The 20,197-nt window shown below is 48.1% G+C and overlaps 2 protein-coding genes across 3 annotated transcripts; one reads left to right on the plus strand and one right to left on the minus strand.

Annotated features, from left to right (window-relative positions):
- Nucleotides 1-2,476: 2,476 nt before the first annotated feature.
- On the minus strand, nt 2,477-18,207 carry si:dkey-192p21.6 (uncharacterized protein LOC565246 homolog). Of its 2 annotated transcripts, XM_029175746.3 has the most exons (19): nt 17,987-18,207; nt 17,719-17,805; nt 17,452-17,555; nt 17,171-17,292; nt 16,280-16,398; nt 14,366-14,435; nt 14,219-14,285; nt 13,204-13,283; nt 10,307-10,383; nt 9,638-9,668; nt 9,400-9,554; nt 8,118-8,230; nt 7,820-7,941; nt 7,300-7,423; nt 7,099-7,185; nt 6,340-6,417; nt 3,782-3,852; nt 2,869-2,981; nt 2,477-2,799 (listed from the first exon to the last, which is right to left on the minus strand). In XM_029175746.3, the coding sequence occupies exons 1-19, from the start codon at nt 18,003-18,005 to the stop codon at nt 2,618-2,620; spliced, it is 1,821 nt and encodes a 606-aa protein (XP_029031579.1). In that variant the 5' UTR covers nt 18,006-18,207; the 3' UTR covers nt 2,477-2,617. The 2 variants fall into 2 exon arrangements, with proteins under 2 accessions (XP_029031579.1, XP_029031578.1); XM_029175745.3 differs by having other exon boundaries at nt 17,719-18,207.
- A 176-nt stretch (nt 18,208-18,383) lies between these two features.
- On the plus strand, nt 18,384-20,100 carry pcbd1 (pterin-4 alpha-carbinolamine dehydratase/dimerization cofactor of hepatocyte nuclear factor 1 alpha). Its single transcript, XM_029175749.2, has 4 exons — nt 18,384-18,517; nt 19,142-19,273; nt 19,355-19,435; nt 19,847-20,100. Exons 1-4 carry the CDS (start codon nt 18,515-18,517, stop codon nt 19,937-19,939), a joined length of 309 nt encoding a protein of 102 aa, XP_029031582.1. The 5' UTR covers nt 18,384-18,514; the 3' UTR covers nt 19,940-20,100.
- The last annotated feature ends 97 nt before the right edge of the window (nt 20,101-20,197 follow it).

Here is a 20,197-nt window from a genome sequence, read left to right on the forward strand (position 1 = left end):
CCCATAGACGGGCTGCTGTGCGCGGCGGCGGCGGCGGCTGCTGGGCTCACTGGCTGTCGGGGTGGTGGGGGGTGGAGGGGGGAGGAGGAGGAGGCTCTCTGCTCCACTACTCACTGCCCCGCTGCTTCCGCAGCAGCAGGCGGCCCAGCATCTACAGGAAATTTAAGAGCATCATTTAGCGGCAGGTCAGTCGTCTCATTAACGCTCTGCGGGTGGAATTATTAATTATTAGCGCCAGATGCGTAATGGCGCGCGTAAAGGCGCAGTCGCTGCTTTTTAACAGCAGATTGTTGCGCTCGAATTAGTTATTATAACTAACATGTTTATTGTCATGGTCTCACATCATCACAACACTCCTATTTATCATCATCTCGCCGTCAGACGCGTGCAGTGACTGTAGGACCAGCTGTGAGCAGGTCTCAGGACCGAGGCTGGGTCGCTGGGGCGATGCCGTGGAGCGATGCCTCGCTGCAGCCTCGGGGCAGGACACGAGGCGCTCGCGGAGCAGTCGCTCCCCAATCAATGGACTGAACCCGACGCTCTCTGGGACGCGGAGGGAGCAGCGGCGCTCCAGCAAGTTCCGCCAACGAAAGCGCACATCTCTAACGCTTTACTTTTCTCTGCAAAGACCATTTCTAAAAATAATGTTTATAAAATGCCATAAAAATTCGCAACCCTGGAGTAATACATGTAAAGATCAGACGTGTAAGTTCATAAAACATCCCAGTAACACAATTCTGGGTGATTCTAATTAGGGCAGGTTGACTGTAAACAGGTGTTACTGTCAGTGCATCAAGCGAGGACTCACATTTAAAGCGAGGATCATTTTATAATATCATGCTAATGACATTATAAATCATTCTGATGCAACGCTGGGCAGTCACATGGCGTCCACAGAGAAACACAGTCCAGTTGTCAGGCCCAGACCCATGAAGGCTGCACCAACGTCTACAGAAACCTCTAAAAAATCATTAACAAAACTAAAAAGAATTGAATTGGACTTATAAATACATGTTGCTTTTATGTGCACATGTGAAACTACAGGCGCACATGAAGCTGTACATTCAGCAGGATGAATTGAATACTGTTTGCTGTGTCAGGGGACAGTGTGGTGAACATTATGTGATATAAGAAACCCAGCGGTCTGCATCAGCACCATGTATCTTGGATAAAGTTTCCATATGACAGACTATAGGTATCTTGAGATATATGCTCAGCGATAATCGATGAAGATGAGGAAATGTGATGTGTGTGGAAGCACACGTGGCAGTAACGTTGGAGCCCCGGGTTCAGCAGCACCTCGATCTGACATCTGGCTTCAAACCATGGAGCATGTTTAACATGCTTTAAGCCACTCTCAACCAGGCTGTTCACATTTAAATGCACAATGCTTCATCATAAACGCAGATATTTGTCTTTAGCCCTCTGTGACCCGCCCGTATCGATCACATTTTCCTCTCACACTACTGCGTTTCCTCTGCTGGCACAGGAGTTTGGGAAAAGCAATTACAGGTTTCAGTTTGGATCAAGGAGGCACGATGTACTGAACCTACTGGGACCCAAACAACTTCTGCTTATAAGACAATTACCAAAACCGCAACGTCATTACGGCTGGTGAGGAGTGTGTAACATGATTTTATTCTGGAAGGACGTCATGCTTCATTTCATTAACTAAATGGTCATTTCATGATACATGCAGCATCTGACCTGATGCTGAGGCACAAAGATCTGAATTCCTATTAAGAATACAAACATGCTACAACCTCTATATACTGTACAACGACACCCTCTCTTTCTCTGTGTGTTCAATGCAACTGCATAAAGGGCTGCAGCTCCTTGAGGGGACTCGGCGCTGTTGTCCTGGGCTGAATTGGATTTGTGTAATTTCCCTGATTTTCTAATACAATGAGAGCAAGAGGTGTCGCTCCCATTAACGACGCTCCTTTGTGAGCCGCGCGTCTTGACCCCCATTAAAGCGCCGTCACTTGGACAGATGGTTCCCCGACACACGCACGCACGCGCGCAGAGAGAGAGAGAGCCGGTGGCCATGGCAACGGACCCGTAATAGCCGGCCTGGTGTGTGCCGGAATCACTCGGCCTAATTTGTTAAGTACCACCCCAGTATTTTTGATTTAATCAGTGCACAAAACGAGTGGTATCAAATAAATCAGCTGCCTGTAACGAGTGGATCAGCCTCTAGAAACTGGACGCTGGCGACACACAAACGCTCTGAGGCATTTTGTCATCACTTACTCTGTTTCTCTGTGTTGTCTGCCCTCGTCCCGGGAGGACGAGGTCGCGCGGAGCAGCGTCCTTGAGCGTGGACACAGCAGATAGCAAAACATTTTCCGTGCCGCCTGTGTTCACGATCAACAGGCTGAACCTGACAAACACCCATGGAACAGATCGTTCTTTGTTCATCTGTGCTTTTAAATTTCTTAAATTCATAAAAGCTTGTCATTTCTCTGTAGACATTCTGTTTATTTCCATGACACGTACCATGCAACGTCTGCAAATTATACTACAGATGCATTTTGTGGAAAGATAATCTTAATTTATTTAATCTGGCTTTCAAAAAATCCTCATCCACAGAAAACGGTCCCATGATGGTTCTGTTCTATATTTTGAGGAAGAACTTCTTCCTGTAGAGGAAGTAGGCGATGAGCACCCACAGCGCGGTCGCCCACAGGTTCTGGAAGAGCCACTCCCAGTGACTGTCCTGGAGGCGCATCTCCCAGCTGAAGGGGAAGTACAAACCCAGGAGGGAGTGGCCGACGTACACGAAGATGGAGTTCATCCCTGAGGAGGAGAGGCTCCGGTCAAAAACACGCCCCTCGAAACGCATGTGGATCTGTGAGTGCACGGCACCTGGATAGATGAAGGGCTGTCCACCCCACCAGCCTTTGACGTCCGTGACGAAGTAGAAGACGCCGAGCAGCAGGAAGGAAAAGCAGCCCATACACAGCACAAAGGACAAAGACCTGGAAAACAGAGCACAACAGCATCAGATGCAAAATGGCTGCATCATGAAGCCTCCTTTCACTGGGCCTTTACTCCTATTTATATATGTATGGAGAGTATCAGCTGAAGTGGGGGCAAAAAGGACTCTTGGCTGGGAGTTAATTACTTCTAGACATCCAGGCAGGGACTAGTACTCAAGAGCTCAATAACCTGTGCATGATGAACTGCCTATAAAAGGCAGGTGGGTAATGGCGAGAGATGAGTGCAGCGTTAGTGCTGGGCCCCTGTGGAACATCAGGAGGAATTTGCTTACACATCACAGATGAAATGGTATTCTTCCTGCTGAAACATTAAAATGATTCACCTCACATTAAGGGGGAACGTGGGAGCGGAGGCTGGAAAGTAAACCCGGTCCCAGGTAGTAATCGAGCCGCGTTTCACGCAGAAACCCCTGCACACATTCATCAAGCCGCAAAGACTTGTTTTTATAAAAATTCACTATGATTATTCAGACGCTTGATGCCGCTGAGTCGGATCCTGTTCCATTACACGGCCCTGGTAAAGGGCGTAAGTGCTCCCAGCGAGGAGAGCATAAAGCATGCCTTATTTCGCTGGCTGCGAGGAAGAGTGATCACGTTGGGAGGATGTGTAACTGCTCCGTCTCACACTCCCAGCAGCGCCGGTGATTATTTACTGTAGCCGGCCGTCGTTAGAGGTAAGTAAACGCGTGTTTTAGCAGCCTTGATTTGTGCCGCTTGGAAAGACGGCCCTTCTTTTGTGAGGAAACGTGGCTGGATTTAGAGGGTCAGGAAGCACTTACCAAAGGTTTTTATTGACAGGTATAAATCCCTCGTCTCGCGTGCACTTAGAAAGGATGGCTGCAGAGATTCCCTGAGGGTGGAAATGAAACAGATTTCAAATCGATGGGATGGCGATAAAGCAGGGCTGCACCGGGCCGCTGAGGCGCGAGCCAGATAATCGCAGGCTCGGACAAACAGGGTCCATCCAGTCACACGTGCGCCATGTTGGACTGTAAACAAGAGCATGTGAATGTAAAAAAAAAAAAAAAAAAAAAAACAACGGCCACTTAGAGCCAAGTTCAAAGAACAACCCATCTGATGAATGCCTCATCTATGAGCTTTAGCCGCGGCGTCTGTTTACCTTTGCGTGTGATTTAGAAACATTCTGTGCGCCAGAGAGAAACCGGGGGCAGCAGATCAGAATCCAAACACGCTTGTTAGGTGGATATCCATCATGTGTATGGATGACAGAATCAATGGTGTGGAAATAGCCTAGCCGCGGCTGGGGCGGGTCTCCAGGCTATACAGGCAGCAGGACGCGGGATGGAGCGGGTATGTGGGGCAATCGCTCAATTTTAATCTCTCACTTCTGGGGCCTGATCATTGGACTTTAATTAAAGGGGGGGTGAAGATGCATACAGTAGCCGTGCTTGAATATCAATCCGCCCCAGAAACACACAGCGACGGCCGCGTGCGGGACGCGTTCACTCCTCCTCCTCGGAGGAGGAGGAGGAGGAGGAGGAGACGCGCTGATGTCCAGAGCACATGTCTGAAACAAGAGGCGCTTCAGCTGCGCTTCCTGCCTCCCTCTGGGCCAGAATCGTATACAAAAACTCAATATCAGGAGCAGCCGATCGCTAAAACTAATCTTGTCTTTTTTGTTAGTGAAAACACTTTGTGGAACTCAAAATAGACCAAATTAGTCAGATTAAGGAAACATGTGAAGGCTAAAAACATGTGTTTGTCTGTACATAAGAATATAAAAAGCTAGTTAACCAGTTAATAAAGAGCCTTTATTGATTCCTCCTCCTGATCGTCGCAGCATCGTTAGTAGTGTCCTCTGGTTTGAGTGGTGAACTATGAGACGCAGTGGAAAAACATAAACGCCTGATGTTTATTTATTTGGTCCTTTATCACTCGGCGCCTGTGGGAGAAGCTAAATGGATCTAATTTATTTCACCCTGCAGCCATTTGCTCCACGATAATGGTCAATAAGATCCAACACCAGGAGACATACAGGGGAATTTATCATTTAAGAATGGAGGTTAATTATATAAAAGTCTCACAACACAGCTTCAACCCGTTCTCACTTATAGCAGTGACACAAATATGTTTTCATTCATTAGGATTTAATACTTCATTAATATTGGACCTATTATTTTGCTGTACTCAGATTTACTACAAGATTAAGCACATAAACATTTATTCTGTATTGTAGCTAAGTTGTTGAGGTCAGAGCTTATATTTAAATAATGTTGGACCATTAATATACACTTATATGACAAACTTGACTACATGAATTCAATTAGAAAAAATAACGCATAAAAATAGCTTTCCTGCCTGAAGCCCTGCTCCAAAGTGAGATTTACACGTAGTTCAAATAAATAAACCTCCTACAAAAACACATTCCAGCGTGCAGGGAACCTGATACGTCAGACCACAGCAGAGGCTCGGTTACGTCCAGCAACCAGCGTACGCAGCTTCAATCTAACGGGGCCGAGCTCCGATTCCGAGTGTTTTCTCTGGCCGAGTCGGCCGCTTCCCCTGTTTTCGCTCTCTGCGCAGTCTGCTTTCAGAGAGAGAGAGAGAGAGCGAGAGCGAGCGAGCGAGGGAGCTGCTCGGCCAGCTCCTCCGGGTCCATCATCGCTCCGGGTCGCGGCACCAGCACCGCCAGCGCGGGACGTGCGACCCCTCCCGCTGACCCCGTTTTTGCTCGGGCCGCGTCTTCGGGGCTTCGCTGGCGGCGGCGGCGGCCGTGCAGGAGCTGCAGCCCGGCCCTCCCTCGTGGACGTCTGTCCATCCAGTCAGAGCGGCCTCCTGTCGCAGGCCTTGCAGATGCAAAACGGACCGGCTCATGTAACACTTGGCTTCTCCCTGCGGGACGCGCTCCCCTACTACATGAAACAGAGCCCAGCGCGCCTCTTTTTGTGTTTTTAGACCACCCAGAATCTGGATGAATCCAAAACCAATCAGACCTCAAATGTTATTGGAATAGATTTATCATTCTGACCTCGATTTAAATGGACTTTTCTGTTGGACCTCTTCCTGCCTTTGATCTCTATGTGTTTGCTGAGGTCTCGCTTGCAGGCTTATGAACGGAAGCAGAGCGTGTCCCCCTGAGGTACTGGATACTCGTGTCTACCCGGAAATGCATGTTGTTTAATTATACTGAGATCACACACGGGTCTTACTAATGAATGGTGTTGGCAGCTATGACTAATCTCTAAGTGACAGGAAAACATGCTGCACAGTTTACCTGCAGGTAAACCCGCTCCGTTTGGGGTGAGTCGCTGGAGCAGAAACCTGAGCGATCTGTTCATTTTTTTACATTTTCAACCGAGCCGATGATGCAACGTACCAGGATGATGGCCCACGCAAGGAACCTGCAGAGGATGTGGAAGTTTATCCCCTTGTAGTAAATGATGATCTTGCCAGCCTGCAGAGAAAAAAGGGGAGAAAGACACAGTGATGTAAAGGCCAACAACTGCACTGTCCGTGTATTTACCCTCAGGTAACTAAATAGGCCTGGGATGTGGGAGTCAATGCCACGTCCCTGACTTGGCGGCCACATTTCCCCCGTCCTGTCAGGCCAGATGTGCCGTGTAAGTCCTCCGCGGCCTTTGATTAATTTGGTGACGACGAATGTGTCTCAGCCGAGGACATTAGCACGGGCCGACACAGACGGGAGCAGCGGGCACCTGGCGCGTCGTCCGAGACCCGCTGACTGACGGGCTCAGCGCCGGCCGCCCACAGGGAGTTGAGCAATGCGGCCGCTCGGGCCCGCAGCTTCCCACAGCAGGAAGGCTCGTAAGCGACAGCGGTGCCACCGGAGACTCAGAGAGCGAGGCCGCTCCCACAACGTTTAGTCTGTGAAGAGCAGCAGCTGTGCAATTTAGGGTAAAGCGGGAAAACACAGTTCCTGTAATGATGATTCACAAGCACGGATCGGAATGCAGAAGTAGGAGTACAGTATGTCATAATATATTAGATACTAACGCCACTGCTTTTTTAGATAAAGGTATCAACCGACCTCTCCCTGATAGTGGTGCAGTATTTATGTAGAAAAGGATCTCTCTCTGACAACAACACAATCAGGACACAAATATACTTGTTTCACCTGCATGCCCAGAAATCCCATTACTATGGAGTTGATCGTGCCTAGAATCCCCTCAGGGTCAAAGGGCTGTGTGGTGAGATACATTGGCTGGAAAGAGCAAAATATAAAACAAAATCAGCAACATTGTTTTAATAAATTCAGTCCCTGCTTGACTTTGGAATAAATATATAAAATAACAAATATGTGTGAACAATGTCTTACTCTGCAGGTGGGGAATCTGTACATGTTGTCGCCAAACATCCATCTATCAATGTACCCTGCTGCGCCCCCAGTGCAGTCTGGGTAAAGTCCATTATCACCGATACCACCAGGTCCCAAATACCCTCTGATAACAAGAAGAACCCATACACGTCATTAGAAATGCAAACATAGTTAACATTAACCATCCTGTTGCACCAGCTGTGACCCGTTACTGTGGTATTACTGTAGTATTACTGTAGTATTACTGTAGTTTTTTAGCATGGACGCTCGGTGGGAGGAGCAGCGCGGGCAGGAGACACAGGGAGAAGGAGATGGATCCTCTGCCTCCGCTGCTCTTATTGCACAAGGCAGACTAAGATTGGCTAATTATGGCCCGCGAAGCGTCCACCACAGGCCCCATAAATCACGCAGGTTCATAACCCAGCCACACACGGCGCAGGCCAACACCTGCCCGGCTGAACAGCACCTGGACATGGAGACGCACGCTCAGCGCGCGTGTGCAGGGAACCTTCAGACTCACGTGGGGCAGCCGGGCACGGGCATGAGGAAGGTGATGCACAGCCACAGGGTCTCCAGCAGGAAGATGATGAGCCACTGTGGCCAGTAAAGGAGCACATCCTGGATGGGGTTCCACCAGTGATACTGCATCACACACAGCTCTTGTTACACAAACTAACACAAACCGTTGGTTATTATAAGACTTTAACCAATAATATTTATTGCAGTTATTCTCGCTATAGGATAGGGCTTTTTTTCACGCTCGAGCTCTAGCGAGTACTGTAGCGACTGATGGGACTGGACTTGACGGAGCTGCTCACCGATCTCAGTGGGATCTCTTTCTGGCCCCAGAAAGTCTGCAGAAGAGACAGAGCAAAGTAGGTGAAGCCCAGACGCTGCAGGACTCCAGGGAAGCGCAGCCAGGACCACGACACTGAAACCCAGTCAACAACTCAAGGTATGAGGCTTCTCACAAGCTCAAACAAGGTTCAACTAGAACTCATGGCGCGAAGCTCCTCCTCCTGATTTTGCAGGTTATAGATCAGGAACCTGATAAGAGAACGGCTCGTCTTCATTACTACTTCCTGAGAAACGCAGATGGATAGTTACACAAATAGAGCACGCTGTCACTCTTCAGGATGTGGACGCGTCAAGGAGGTGGGAAGCTAATGAAAGATTCCCAGTTATCTGTTGGTCTCAACAAACTGGTCTGGAAGGGATGGGTCTCAGATTGATTGTGATCTCCACATTAGTTAATTGAAAACCTTTTAGCTGCACAAAGTGCCGTAAAAACAACCCGATTTCAATCATTGATCCAACCAAATCAAATAAGAGGCGGAAGTCCATCTTTTGGAGAGAGGAAGCTCGTCATGATGACACTTGGCTAAAATATGCAGGTTAAAATGTTTTGGGGCTTGTTGGGTTTTAGGGGCCGGTCAATGCAGTGTGAAAGCTCTGCTGCCTACGTTTAGTGGTGATTGAGTGAAATGATGATTCCACAGCCAAAGTGAGCAAAGCAGAAAATACACGTTGAAAAGCCCAAAGTAAAGAGTCGAGTGGAAAACTTTTACAGAAGCGCGTTTTTAAGTCTATTCAATCCAAGTTTACATACTGAAATTAAAAGCATTGACGGTTTAACATACTGAGCTGATTCAACTCCACCGTCTTCCTACATCACTGACCAGCCGAGGACGACCTCATCCGGGAGGCGAGAAGGTGAAACTCCAGCATCACGTCTACAGCTGAGGCTGGTAACACTATCTGTCTGTAATTGTCCATTACTGCAGTGCGTACTTTTGCTCAATCTGCCTCTGGTAAACATCCCCCGGTGCTGGGTTTGGAGACTGCACACACAATAACAATATTTCTGTTAACCCATTTACACGGGGCACCACCCAGGAGGAGTCCATTAGCACCGGGGAAGGCTAATGTACGAGGGGCACCCTTCAAATCCCCAGGTGGAGGATGAAATGGGGATTTTTTTTAATGCACGCTTTCATTTATCAGCAGTCTGGATGTAAATGCGTTTCTTCATTCATCTCCAGGCGTGAACAAACGAAAAGAGCCACAATCTGTCACATCTTTTGCCATTATTGCACGTACGTAGTCTGCCGCCGTGGTTGACGAAGCAGAAGCCGATCACCATGAGCGCCACTGTGCGCCAGGTGATTTTCCTCAGCAGCTGCAGGCGGCCGACTCCTCTCTTCTGCATCGATGTGAAAGCCAGGACCACGGACGTCCCGATGATGAACACAAACCTGGGGGAGCAGAATCGTTTTCATGGCAAAAATATGCGTGTGTGTAGATGTGTGTATATGAATCAGGCTGACGTGTGACGCACCACGGCATGACGACGTCTGCCACAGTCAGACCTGCAAAACACAGAGACATACATTCAAATGGAGAAACAGACAGCTGGGTCTTAATACTTTTTACACAGGTGCTTCGTCCATTAACTAGAAATTGGAAAAATATGATTAATAAACATCTACACTCCTATGAAAGCAGCAGCCCTGCAGCAAAGAGATTATTAATCAGACTGTGAGTGCAATCAATAAAATTGTGTAGATGATGAGAAAAAGCTGTGATGCATTTTTAATTTTAAAACAATAACTTTTGAAAAGTTGCAGTGACACTTTTACATTTTCATAAATCTGCAACTGTCACAGCGGCTCCATCCTGTGTTCTCCCAGCTGTCCATCAAACGCTGGTTATTAATAACAATAAAGCGCTTTGCCTCGGTTACATAAGGAACGGCATCTATCATGATTAGCAGCAACGCTGCAGACTTAACGAGGAGAAGGCTGCGGCTGATTAATAGGCCACGCGCTCATTTCCTAATAACGGCGTGAAGGCGGCGCAGGAGCACCTGCTCTGTCCATAAACAGACCACTGTCCTCGCCGCGTCCCTTCATCCACTAATTTCATTTGAACGGCAGATAGTGTTTAAGAGGAAATGAATTAATCACGCGCAAGATGCAATCTGGGTTTATTTTAGCCGGCGTTGTACCGTTCCACGGTGCGTGCTCAAAGAACCAGTAGCCTCCTCCACCGCCGTTCACGAACACCATCACTGTCAGGGCGAACCTGCAAACACACAGCAGTGACTCGGCCCCATAGAACAGAACACGCAGCACTTAAATCAGCAGGTGTCGGATTAATGTGTGTACAATTAAAATCATCATAGAGCCGAATAAACAGTTGATAGCATCGTAGTATTTATACATTGTGACCCTGCTTTAGATCTCTTAGCTAAATGTTTTGACCATGGTTCTGTTTGCATTCCAATCAGTTCATGCACATACAGTATTAACATCTGACTCAAAGCGGTCCAGGACGGGTCTTTTTTATTCTGTCACACTCCAAATGCTAGGTAATGCAATCTAAGCATTATGAATCACTCAGGAAATGAACACTTGTCCTCTGGATCTCCTCAACCAGTAGTGCTGACTAAAGACTTTGCATCTAATATATGAAACACTTTATACTTTAGCACTGGCCGAACACAGCACACGTGATGGAGTGCGGCACTGGACCAGACACTGGAGGAGAGAAGGTGTCTGACAGAAAATGGGAGGGTGCCATTAGCCGACACGAACGCAAGAGGTTGCATAATCCAGTGGTCCAAGGCAGACTGCGTGCATTCATCAAATCCAATGTCTGCATCAGGCACTACTAATTAGATCCAACAGAGAAAAAAAATCATAAGGGGATATTTGAGCATTCTAACCAGATTAGGACAACCTCTGAGAATGCGACTGATAAGATACTGTATCTACCTCTGCTTTGCCTTGTTATTCTGCCTAGATTTAATTAAGAAGTGCACCAAAGCCATTACTGCTCTTTTAGCCCCAACCTACTGATGCAAGATTTTAATCGGCCCCTATCATCTCAAAAGGGCTATTAAAGAAGAGCAACCCACGGTGCGTGCCCCCCCCCAATACACACACACACACACGTGCGTGCACACAGGCACAGGATATCATTCAAATTTTGACGAACATATCCATTAGTTGCCATAGTAACAAAGACAAAGGTTAAATTAGCAGCCAGATGAGACCCGCTGAAAATCACTGCACTATCACAGCTTTCTGGCCATTTTTTAATTAAACGCTCCGAGTAGTGATTGTGTGCGAGGGCTCCATTATCGGCGGATTAAATTACAAATCCGACACACGGTGGACACTTGCAGCTGCTGATTATGATTAAGGGGGAAACTGCAAGTGCCTAATTAATATGACACCCTTTTGTTTTAACACAAGATGAACGACCACTGATGAAACGTCTGGGCTGAAGCACCACAGGCTTATTTCTTTGTTCCTAATCAGGTTTGAACTGCGAATGTCCCTGTGAAGTTCTCAGTCGGACATTTGTCACTTGACTAATAGACTTAATTCATGTCTGGAAATCGGCTCCTGTGATTTATAGCTAATAGATCACACACGGACGTGTCATTCTTGCAGGAGTGGCGACTGGTTATGAGTCACAAAGCGGCGCTGATGGACTTGTTGGATTTGAACTGCTGTACATGGATTACCAATTAGAGTATAAGCTCAGTACATTTCCCCCGTGGAAATGGATAGTTACAGCCACAGCTGAGCATCGAGTTACCTGCTGTGCCGGCTCTATCAAATACACACACAGACACACACAAGATGTAGTCATAATAAATTACTACCCAGGTTCTTTCCTTGTGGCCAAACATCAGAGCATATCTGAAACTAAACCACAGGAAAAGTTGGAGCCTGGAGGCACAATGAATAAGCCACCTGGTGTCAAAGCGACTGACAGTCTGGTGTTTAGGCCCTTCTGTTCTACAGCGCTGCTAAACGACTGACGGGGCGATTTTCAACAATAAGGAAACTGGCGACAGGCCTTTTAGCAGCGTGGCACAAGATTAAAATCCAAATCCTTTTAGAAAAATTAACGTCCAACTGGTCGGCCGCGGTTCTCTGTAGATCATGTCACCGGAGCCTGAGCAATGATCAGAAAAGCCTTTCAGCTCGGAAGAAACGCAGTTCGCCGTTAGAAACGTCTCAGCGTTTATGGCAGATGACTGATGTGTCTGTTCTCTAAAAAAAAGGAAAAGTTGATTCGTGTCACGGGCCATGGATCATAAGTCACGGGGGCCGAGGAGGCGCAGGCAGCAATAAGCTTGAATGATGAGTCTCGCTTTGATGAAGTATGTTGTCAGGTATGAGAGCTTTTACTTTTATCCATCATCAATATGCAACAAGTATCTGTAAAGGGACACACGGTTAGATTAAACAGGGCACAGGCTCCAAGTGTAGCTAAAAAGAAGCAGAATTTGAATATATTTTTTGGTTTCTGGTGTAAATGTACTCAAACCCATTCAAACTATATGCTGTATATTACTTGTCACGTGTGTCTTCATGAGAAACCCCCACACGGCGACCGTCCCATTAATCTACTGGCCGCTGCTTCTGTGCTGCTGGATTTCCTCTCGCTCCTGGTCTTGGCAGGAGATCTATGGCCATGTGGGTGTGTGCTGATATGTTGACGGTATTATTATATCAATTATTTGGCTGGGGGGAGGTCAGCGCCGCACCAGCGTCCTGTTTCCAGAGAGGCGTGCTTTGTATCTACCCCCGGGCCACAATTAAGGCCAGCAAGGAGCACCAGATTCAATCACATGCATCACTCCTGTCTAATAGAAGCACACTGTTCCAAACGCGACGCTGATATCAGAAATCATGCTGAGAGCTACGCCGCCTGATCGCAGAAGCCTGGGGGGGACGTGTGGCCAGACCGTGACCTCTGCAGTTACTCATTACACGGGCCTGCAGTGGCTCATCCTGCCTGGCTGCTCCGAAAAGAGTTAGCGTGTGAAGGAGCCGCGTGTGGTGGCGCGGCGCCGAGCAACATGGCCGCCGATGCCGCGCGTACCCTCTGAAAGCGTCCAGCGAGCGCAGACGCGCTTTAGCTTTACCAGCGACGTCCTCGGCCTCGAAGTCACGTGCTCCATCCTGGGGAAACAGCAATATAACACGTTTGGGTTTAAATTGCTGAAATATGTATTACGCGCAGGAATTGTGGCGATGCAATTGTTTTGAAATGTAAAAAATGTTCACAGAAGTAAAAGACGCTGCACGGGTCAAAATGTCTGAAAACAGCGCTTGAGCTCCTTTCCCCGGCGCCCCTTTCTCCCACTCCCTGTGAAGGCAGCATTGAGATGACCCTGGCCTATTGCCCTCTCAGTTGGATTAGCCTGCCTCCCTGGCCTCCGCGGAGGGGTTTAAAGGGCCAGAGCAGGAAGAAAGCGGCGCTAATACGTGATGATGGATCTGCATGCCATCCAGGCAGCATATGGAAGGCAGAGACGCGTTGGGAGGCTGAGAGGAGCCATTCATGTTCACCCAAAATACTCTGCAGCTCATGCCGTCGAGCAGGATGATTGGACGGATATGACGCCGCGCGCAAGTCTGCTCCACGATCGCCTCTGCTAACATTTGTATCAATCATTCCATTAGTGTCTCCCAGATGACTTGATGACTGGAGTCTCCGAGCAATTTCAGCGTGTATGTCGGGCTGCGAAGCCGGCCAATGAAAACAATGCAACGGAACTGCTGCATCAAGGAAACGCCGGTGCTTGATTACAAAGAAGCCATGGTGCAGTTAGGCTGCTGATCTTTGTAACATTTGCAAACTAAAGTGGAGAATTCACGAATAAAGAACCCAAACAAAGACGAGTCACGTATTTTACTTACACACAGAACATTTGTGGGTTTAATGGAGCATTTTTAACTTAATGGGTTGTTTGCCATCTCATCTCAAAGCTGCCTCTTGGCCAAGGTTTTGATTGGTTCGTGATTAATCTATCGATCAAATCAAGCATCTACGCCTCCGCGCTGCGTTGGGGAGATGATTCTAACGCCTTCACCCGAGGCAGCGTTTTACTTACATTATCCACTGAGCTCTGTGGGGCTCGGCAGCATATGATCCTAACACACTTTGAAGTGCACGGCCTCCTGTGGGAGGGACCAGAGGTTCGGTCTGATTGGTCCCAATGCACGGGGAAGCTGGTTTGGTGGGTTTACAATGGGTTTACCTGTAGACGTACGGCGCCATGACAAACAGGAGCGCGATCGTGGCCAGCAGCAGCGCCGCCACCAGAACAGCTGGAATGACAGAGAAAGAGAGCGGAGGTTGACTGACGGACGCTGCGCTGCAAACTGCGATACTCCTCATGTCACGTCTGCATCACGACAGGGTCTGATTAATGCATCCAAACCGTCCCTTCTGGCTCCCTGTCACTCAGGCAGTGTCAAAGGGAAGAAGCTTAGAAAAATCACTCTGCTTAATCAAACTCTACGAGCACCGGAAAGGACAATGAAAGACTCAGACTGAGAGGAAGGGGGAAATAAAAGCAACAGGACTGGACAGAATGGACAGTATTACATAAATGAATCCGCATCAGCAGCAGTTAAACATTCACTGGTTATCAACCTGAGGCGGAGGTGATATCAGTACAATCCTCCTGCGTCAACGCTGGAAATGAGGGGTCGGCCCGAGCACTGTTTGTCTTTAGAGGCAAAGCAAACACTGCCAAGCCATTCGAACCCGGACTGAATCCACACGCCGTGGAAAAGTTATGGCACCTCCGGTGGAAACAGTGCGATGCTCTCAGCACATGAAGACCAAGCAGCGCGCGGCGAGCGCCATCGCTCTTTTAGTTAGTGCAACAATAAAGAGCAGATTAATGGACGCCTCCCGACGCAACTAGATTAAGGTGGCTTCATTGATGCGTTCGCTAAAAGTCAAAGCAAACACTTAATACCAGTCGATGCTGTGGACTGAATGAAGCCCTTGGGCAGGTGACTTGTGGTTTGTGTTGCGATGCAGAATACAGTACTAACGCGATTAAAGGGTGGATCTGATGAAACGCATCCTCGAAAGGTTCCTGCCTGATGGAGCCCTGCCGCCACTCAACCCGAGGCCCCGCAGTCAACTTTGAAATTCCCTCACAGGGCAAGTCTAACCCACCCTCAGCTGCTGACCAGACCATTACTTAAGCACAGCGAGTCCTATGGGAAGTTTGTCTCATCGGCGCGCGTCTGTGGAGCTAATGGAGGCTCATCATACTGCGAGGGGTGCAGTCACACTGACCATATATCTACTCAGATAATGGCTACTTGGCCTTAAAAGTCCGATCTACAACATAATCTGCAATATTGTTAAGTAGAGTGTACATTATGGAGAGAGACGCTTTCAAAGTCCCATTACGGCCTAATCCTTCCACGCTCCCTAATGTATTACCCACAATCCTCCGTGTGCGCAGGCTTCAAAACAAACACGAAAGCTTTTCTTTAATCCTCTTTAAAGAGAGCGCGTCTTATTTGATCGATACGCACCAAGTCCCGCGAGAACGATGGGGGGTCACAGCACACGTGCACACGCGGAGTGATTCTTTTGTTTGCTGACTCAGTTTACACCGTCGTGCAAATAAAAATGTTAAGGGAAAGAACTTACTGTTACTGAGCCTTGACAAGTCATTCGAAACGATGCAACTGATGACAGAAGTGGACTAAGAATAGAAGAAAAGTAGCAGAAAGGCCAAAACAAGAGAAGGACGGACAGAATGGGGAAGGAGCCAGATTGAAACAGTCAATGCAGGTTTGGGCAAAAACTGAGGAAACGAGGAAAAGGGAGAAGGTTCAAAGGGGATTTGACTTGGAAAGGCAGAACTGCCTGTGAGCAGTTTGGCCCCTGCATGAGGCAGGATGAGGAGAAGTCTGCTTCTACAGAGACTCTACTCTGTCTCTGACTCGTCTACTGTCCAACCAGAGACAGAGAGGTTGGAGTAGATTAGCAGCAGTCATAGGGCAAGAAACGACATTTTTAGATTTGTTGTTGTTGTTTGTGATTTTACATATTTTAATCATTTTTATTACTTGCTGCTGGCTTTTGCATTTTGCTAAATAGGTTTTTTTGAGTTCCTTCTCCTCAGCCTAGATCCACTTACGCAGGTATGGGTTGTTTGGTGTCTTATCCACATCATGGGTGCAGCTGACGTTACTGTCTGCGTCCGGCATCTGGATCCAAACAGAGTAATGGCCACCTTCTCCATAGGTTTGTCTCCACCTGTATCCAAAACAGGTAAATGATGAGAAGTTCTTTCTTTATAAGAGACACGTAATGATTTTTTTTATTCCCTTCTTTTTATTACGCGGCTCATGAGCGCCACCTAGTGCCCGAAGACATGAAGTGCACGATCGTTCACCTCACGGCTTCCGTTTCAGGCTTCAAAAACATGCTCCTATTGATCCACTGGTGGGATGACATACAAGCCATCACTTGGAGTGTTTTTTTCCTTTCTAAGGGAAAAGGAAATCAATAGAGGCAGAGTGCGGCTAGAGACCTCTGTACTGATCTGTGAAGCCCAGGACTGGACCTCTGAGAAGAAAAGAAGCCTATCAGCTTGCTCTCGAATGCCTGGACCCACGTTTACAGGTGACCCTCATCTAGGATCTCTGCCGATGTCGTGTCACTTTTGCATGTATAAATATGCTTTCTCCAGTGAACGTCCCCCAACAAGGATTCCACAGGACAGATTTGAAGCTTTAATGAGGCCTCTTCATCAATACTGGAACGTCGGGTCTCATTAACCCCAAAAAGGCTCCTGATCGATACGCAGCGAGGTGGTTAAAGGGAGGGCATCACTCAGGCCCAGGCAGCTCCGGATCACTCCCCCAGCTCTGTAAATAATTGTGCTTGGTGCTGACGCAGTCCGGAGGTGCCTCCACCCTGTTTTATGAGCGCAGACAAGCGTGGTCCACTCCCACGAGCAGCAAAGCGGAAATAAAGCAGCGGCGGAATTAATGTTTAATTGGACTTTGACTGCTGCGAAACGTACCTGCAGAGGGTCGCGTTGCTGGTTTGTGATTCCACCTGCACGGTCAGAGTGAATTTGGTGCCGATGACAACGGACGTGTTGCCGTTGTTGGGCCTGACAGAGGCCAAACGCTGGAACACACACTGAGTAAAACAATAAACGCAGTAACTTTGATGACTTTACACCGACGATTTTAGAATGTTAAACTAGGAGAATGTGTGTAGCCTAGACTTCATTCATGCGACTTTATTTGAAAACGTGAGTGGATTTGGACACAGACAGAGAAACTGCACGTTCTTTACCTTGTAGCAGTAATCTGACATATAAAAGACCTCCACTTCTTCTGTCAGCTGATTGTGGAAGGTTAACAGCGCATGGTCAGTCGTCAGCGTGGGCCCTGCATGGACTAGAGACAGGGGACTCACAGCTGGGGCTAAACATTACGTAGACAGGAACCAACTAGTAGTTGGGTTTGGCAGAGACCAACTACTTTCTAAGACACACATTTTAGTTGAAACGCATCCTTATTCACGTCGTGCTGGATTCAGTAAAGAACAGTTATCACTCACCTGAATGAATGATTCCGTAGCTGCCTGTTAGAAGGATCAACAGAGTTACGCGGGCCTGGATTAATTTCCCAGGCTCCATGTTGCCACCTGGAAACAGACACTTGCGCGGCTCAGATTTATAACGGCAGCGACATAAAGAGTGAGCAAAGGGCAGCATGCATGCGTAGTACGAGGACTCGCATTACACGCGAACTGACACAACGGATGGAATAAAGTCACAGAAAAAAACAAGTTTGAATTCATGTCACATTGTAAAGTGTTTCAGTACAGATGTGTGTGTTTCCCATGTAAGCACTGATCGACACTGGTCCCGATCCACATCCAGCCAAGCGTTAAACGCGGCTCACGGTCACATCCTGCCCCCTCCTCATTTCATTAACCAGCTCATTTGTCTGAGCGCTGGCTGTGACACACGAGTTCACGGGGCCAATCTCACACGGGAGCCTCATTGACCTCTGACATGAACTCCAGTCAGCTGAGAGGAGCCCTGATTTACAAGGACGTCATTATCTGTGCGAGCCTTTTGTTATTTACGACATGCATTGGACTGATCCGACACCAGTAAATCTTGTCCCTTTCTCCTGCTTTGTGCAGCAGGTGCCAGTGTGGGATTAAACCATGCTTGAGAGCTGGCTGTCAGCGGGGAATTGTGCGCAGGCGTCCGCGGGGGCAGCTCAGCAGGACCCCGCTCACGCGCGCTGGCGCTCCAGGCGCCGTGGTCCACTTCCACGACGGGCGCCGAGCCTCCTGCGTGCGTGAGCGCGAGAGAGAGAGAGAGAGAGAGCAGCGCGAGGACATGGTGAGTACAAGGCCTCCCAGCGTTCGCCTTCCGCCTCGCGCACCTGTTGACAGGCTTCGTCTTCGCACAAAGACGCGCTGTCGTCACATTTTGTGTGATTTTGAAGGAGTGAGAATGACCCATGCGGATGCGTTTCTGTGCGCGCATTGAGCCACTGTTTGTTGAAGCGCTCCGGGTTTGAGCCGCCTGTTGCTCCACAGATGCGGCTGATTACAGCGTTGCTAGGATACCTGTCGATGTCGTCGCCTTGTTTCGGGCTGTGACGTCGGCGTCACCTTTGCGCTACGACAATGACCACTCATCCTTAAAAGGCTCTTCTTGGTTGTGCATTCGGTTTGCAGAGCGCTGTGAAATGGTGACATTACAGTTTAGATCCACAAATAAGAAACAAAACGGACATAACGAGCTTTAAACCCACGTGACTCTTCATCATGCGTTATGATTAGGAGGAGACAGGGCCCCCCCCCCTCGCGTCCCACCACCAAATACCTTTGAACCAGCGAGTTCTTTAACCTCGGAATGCGGCCGCTCATTGTTCCCAGATGGGATCTGTGCAGCCAATCACAGGGTGTGTTTGTGAAGCTGCCCCCTCTGAATGTGCTGCTGTCACCTCTGTCCAACCAGGCGGCCAAGATCCAGAGTCTGACGGACGAAGAGCGGGCCCACCTGCTCCCTCTGCTGCGCAACGCCCAGTGGGTGGAGGTGGTGGAGCGCGACGCCATCTACAAAGAGTTCATCTTTAAAGATTTCAACCAGGTTTGCGGCCGCGCATGCGACCGTGCACGGCCCTCATCACGAAATCCTGTTTGTTTTAGGGTACGATATGGTTTGTTTTAGGCTTTTGGATTCATGTCCAGAGTGGCTTTACAAGCTGAGAAGATGGACCATCACCCTGAGTGGTTCAACGTCTATAATAAGGTAGAAAACTGAATTATGTGTCTTTATGTAAAAGTATAATTGAACGTGTCAGTTAGTTTTGGTTTTATGCTGCCTGTGGATTGTCCAGTTCTGTCCTGTTGATTTAAACAAACCAGGGTAACGTGAGGGCAGTTATCACCCAAACAGACACACTTGCCCTCAGGAGAAGGTAAATATCAAAACAAAGCTACTGGAGGAAGTCTAAATATTGACCTTATGTTCATCAGGTGAAACACGTTGCACCAGATGAACGTTTGTCATGTTTACTAACAACTACCCTGCTAATTACATTATAATTCGTAGAGGAGGACTTAAAGGGCAGTTACTTGCCAATGGCCCTTGAGCTGCTTTAACTGACAACAAAAGCAGCCTCATGTGATGCTCTCTGCTCGTTCCCTGATGTTCCCTCAGGTCCAGATCACGCTCAGCACACATGACTGTGGAGGCCTCTCCCAGCGCGACGTCACACTGGCCACTTTCATCGACCAAGCTTCTCTGATGTGAAAGTGGTGCAAGTCCAAACAGCTGGAAACGCGATACACAAATAACCTGCAGTGGTTGCCTTCATTGACAGATTATGTAGCTGTGCGTAAGGGGTCCAAACATTCTGTATAATACTGTATATTGTTGTCCTGTTCAAGGGGAATAAATGAGATTGCAGCCAATTCAACAGTAAATTCATGTTTAAACATTAAACAGCCACTGCTTAGCCACTTAAAACCTGATGGTTTTGTAGAATGTTACTGGTAATATTTGAAAAAG

This window comes from Betta splendens, chromosome 15, assembly GCF_900634795.4.
Source record: "Betta splendens chromosome 15, fBetSpl5.4, whole genome shotgun sequence".
In the NCBI taxonomy this organism is placed as follows: domain Eukaryota; kingdom Metazoa; phylum Chordata; class Actinopteri; order Anabantiformes; family Osphronemidae; genus Betta; species Betta splendens.

Coding starts and splice junctions, on each gene's coding strand:
- pcbd1 (XM_029175749.2), top strand. Junction 19,274..19,354: donor TCTTTAAAGATTTCAACCAG/GTTTGCGGCCGC, acceptor GGTTTGTTTTAG/GCTTTTGGATTCATGTCCAG. Junction 19,436..19,846: donor GGTTCAACGTCTATAATAAG/GTAGAAAACTGA, acceptor ATGTTCCCTCAG/GTCCAGATCACGCTCAGCAC.
- si:dkey-192p21.6 (XM_029175745.3), bottom strand. CDS start 17,875: ATGCTGCCCTTTGCTCACTCTTTATGTCGCTGCCGTTATAAATCTGAG. Junction 17,293..17,451: donor TGTCAGATTACTGCTACAAG/GTAAAGAACGTG, acceptor TGTTTTACTCAG/TGTGTGTTCCAGCGTTTGGC. Junction 2,800..2,868: donor ACAGCCCTTCATCTATCCAG/GTGCCGTGCACT, acceptor TCTCCTCCTCAG/GGATGAACTCCATCTTCGTG.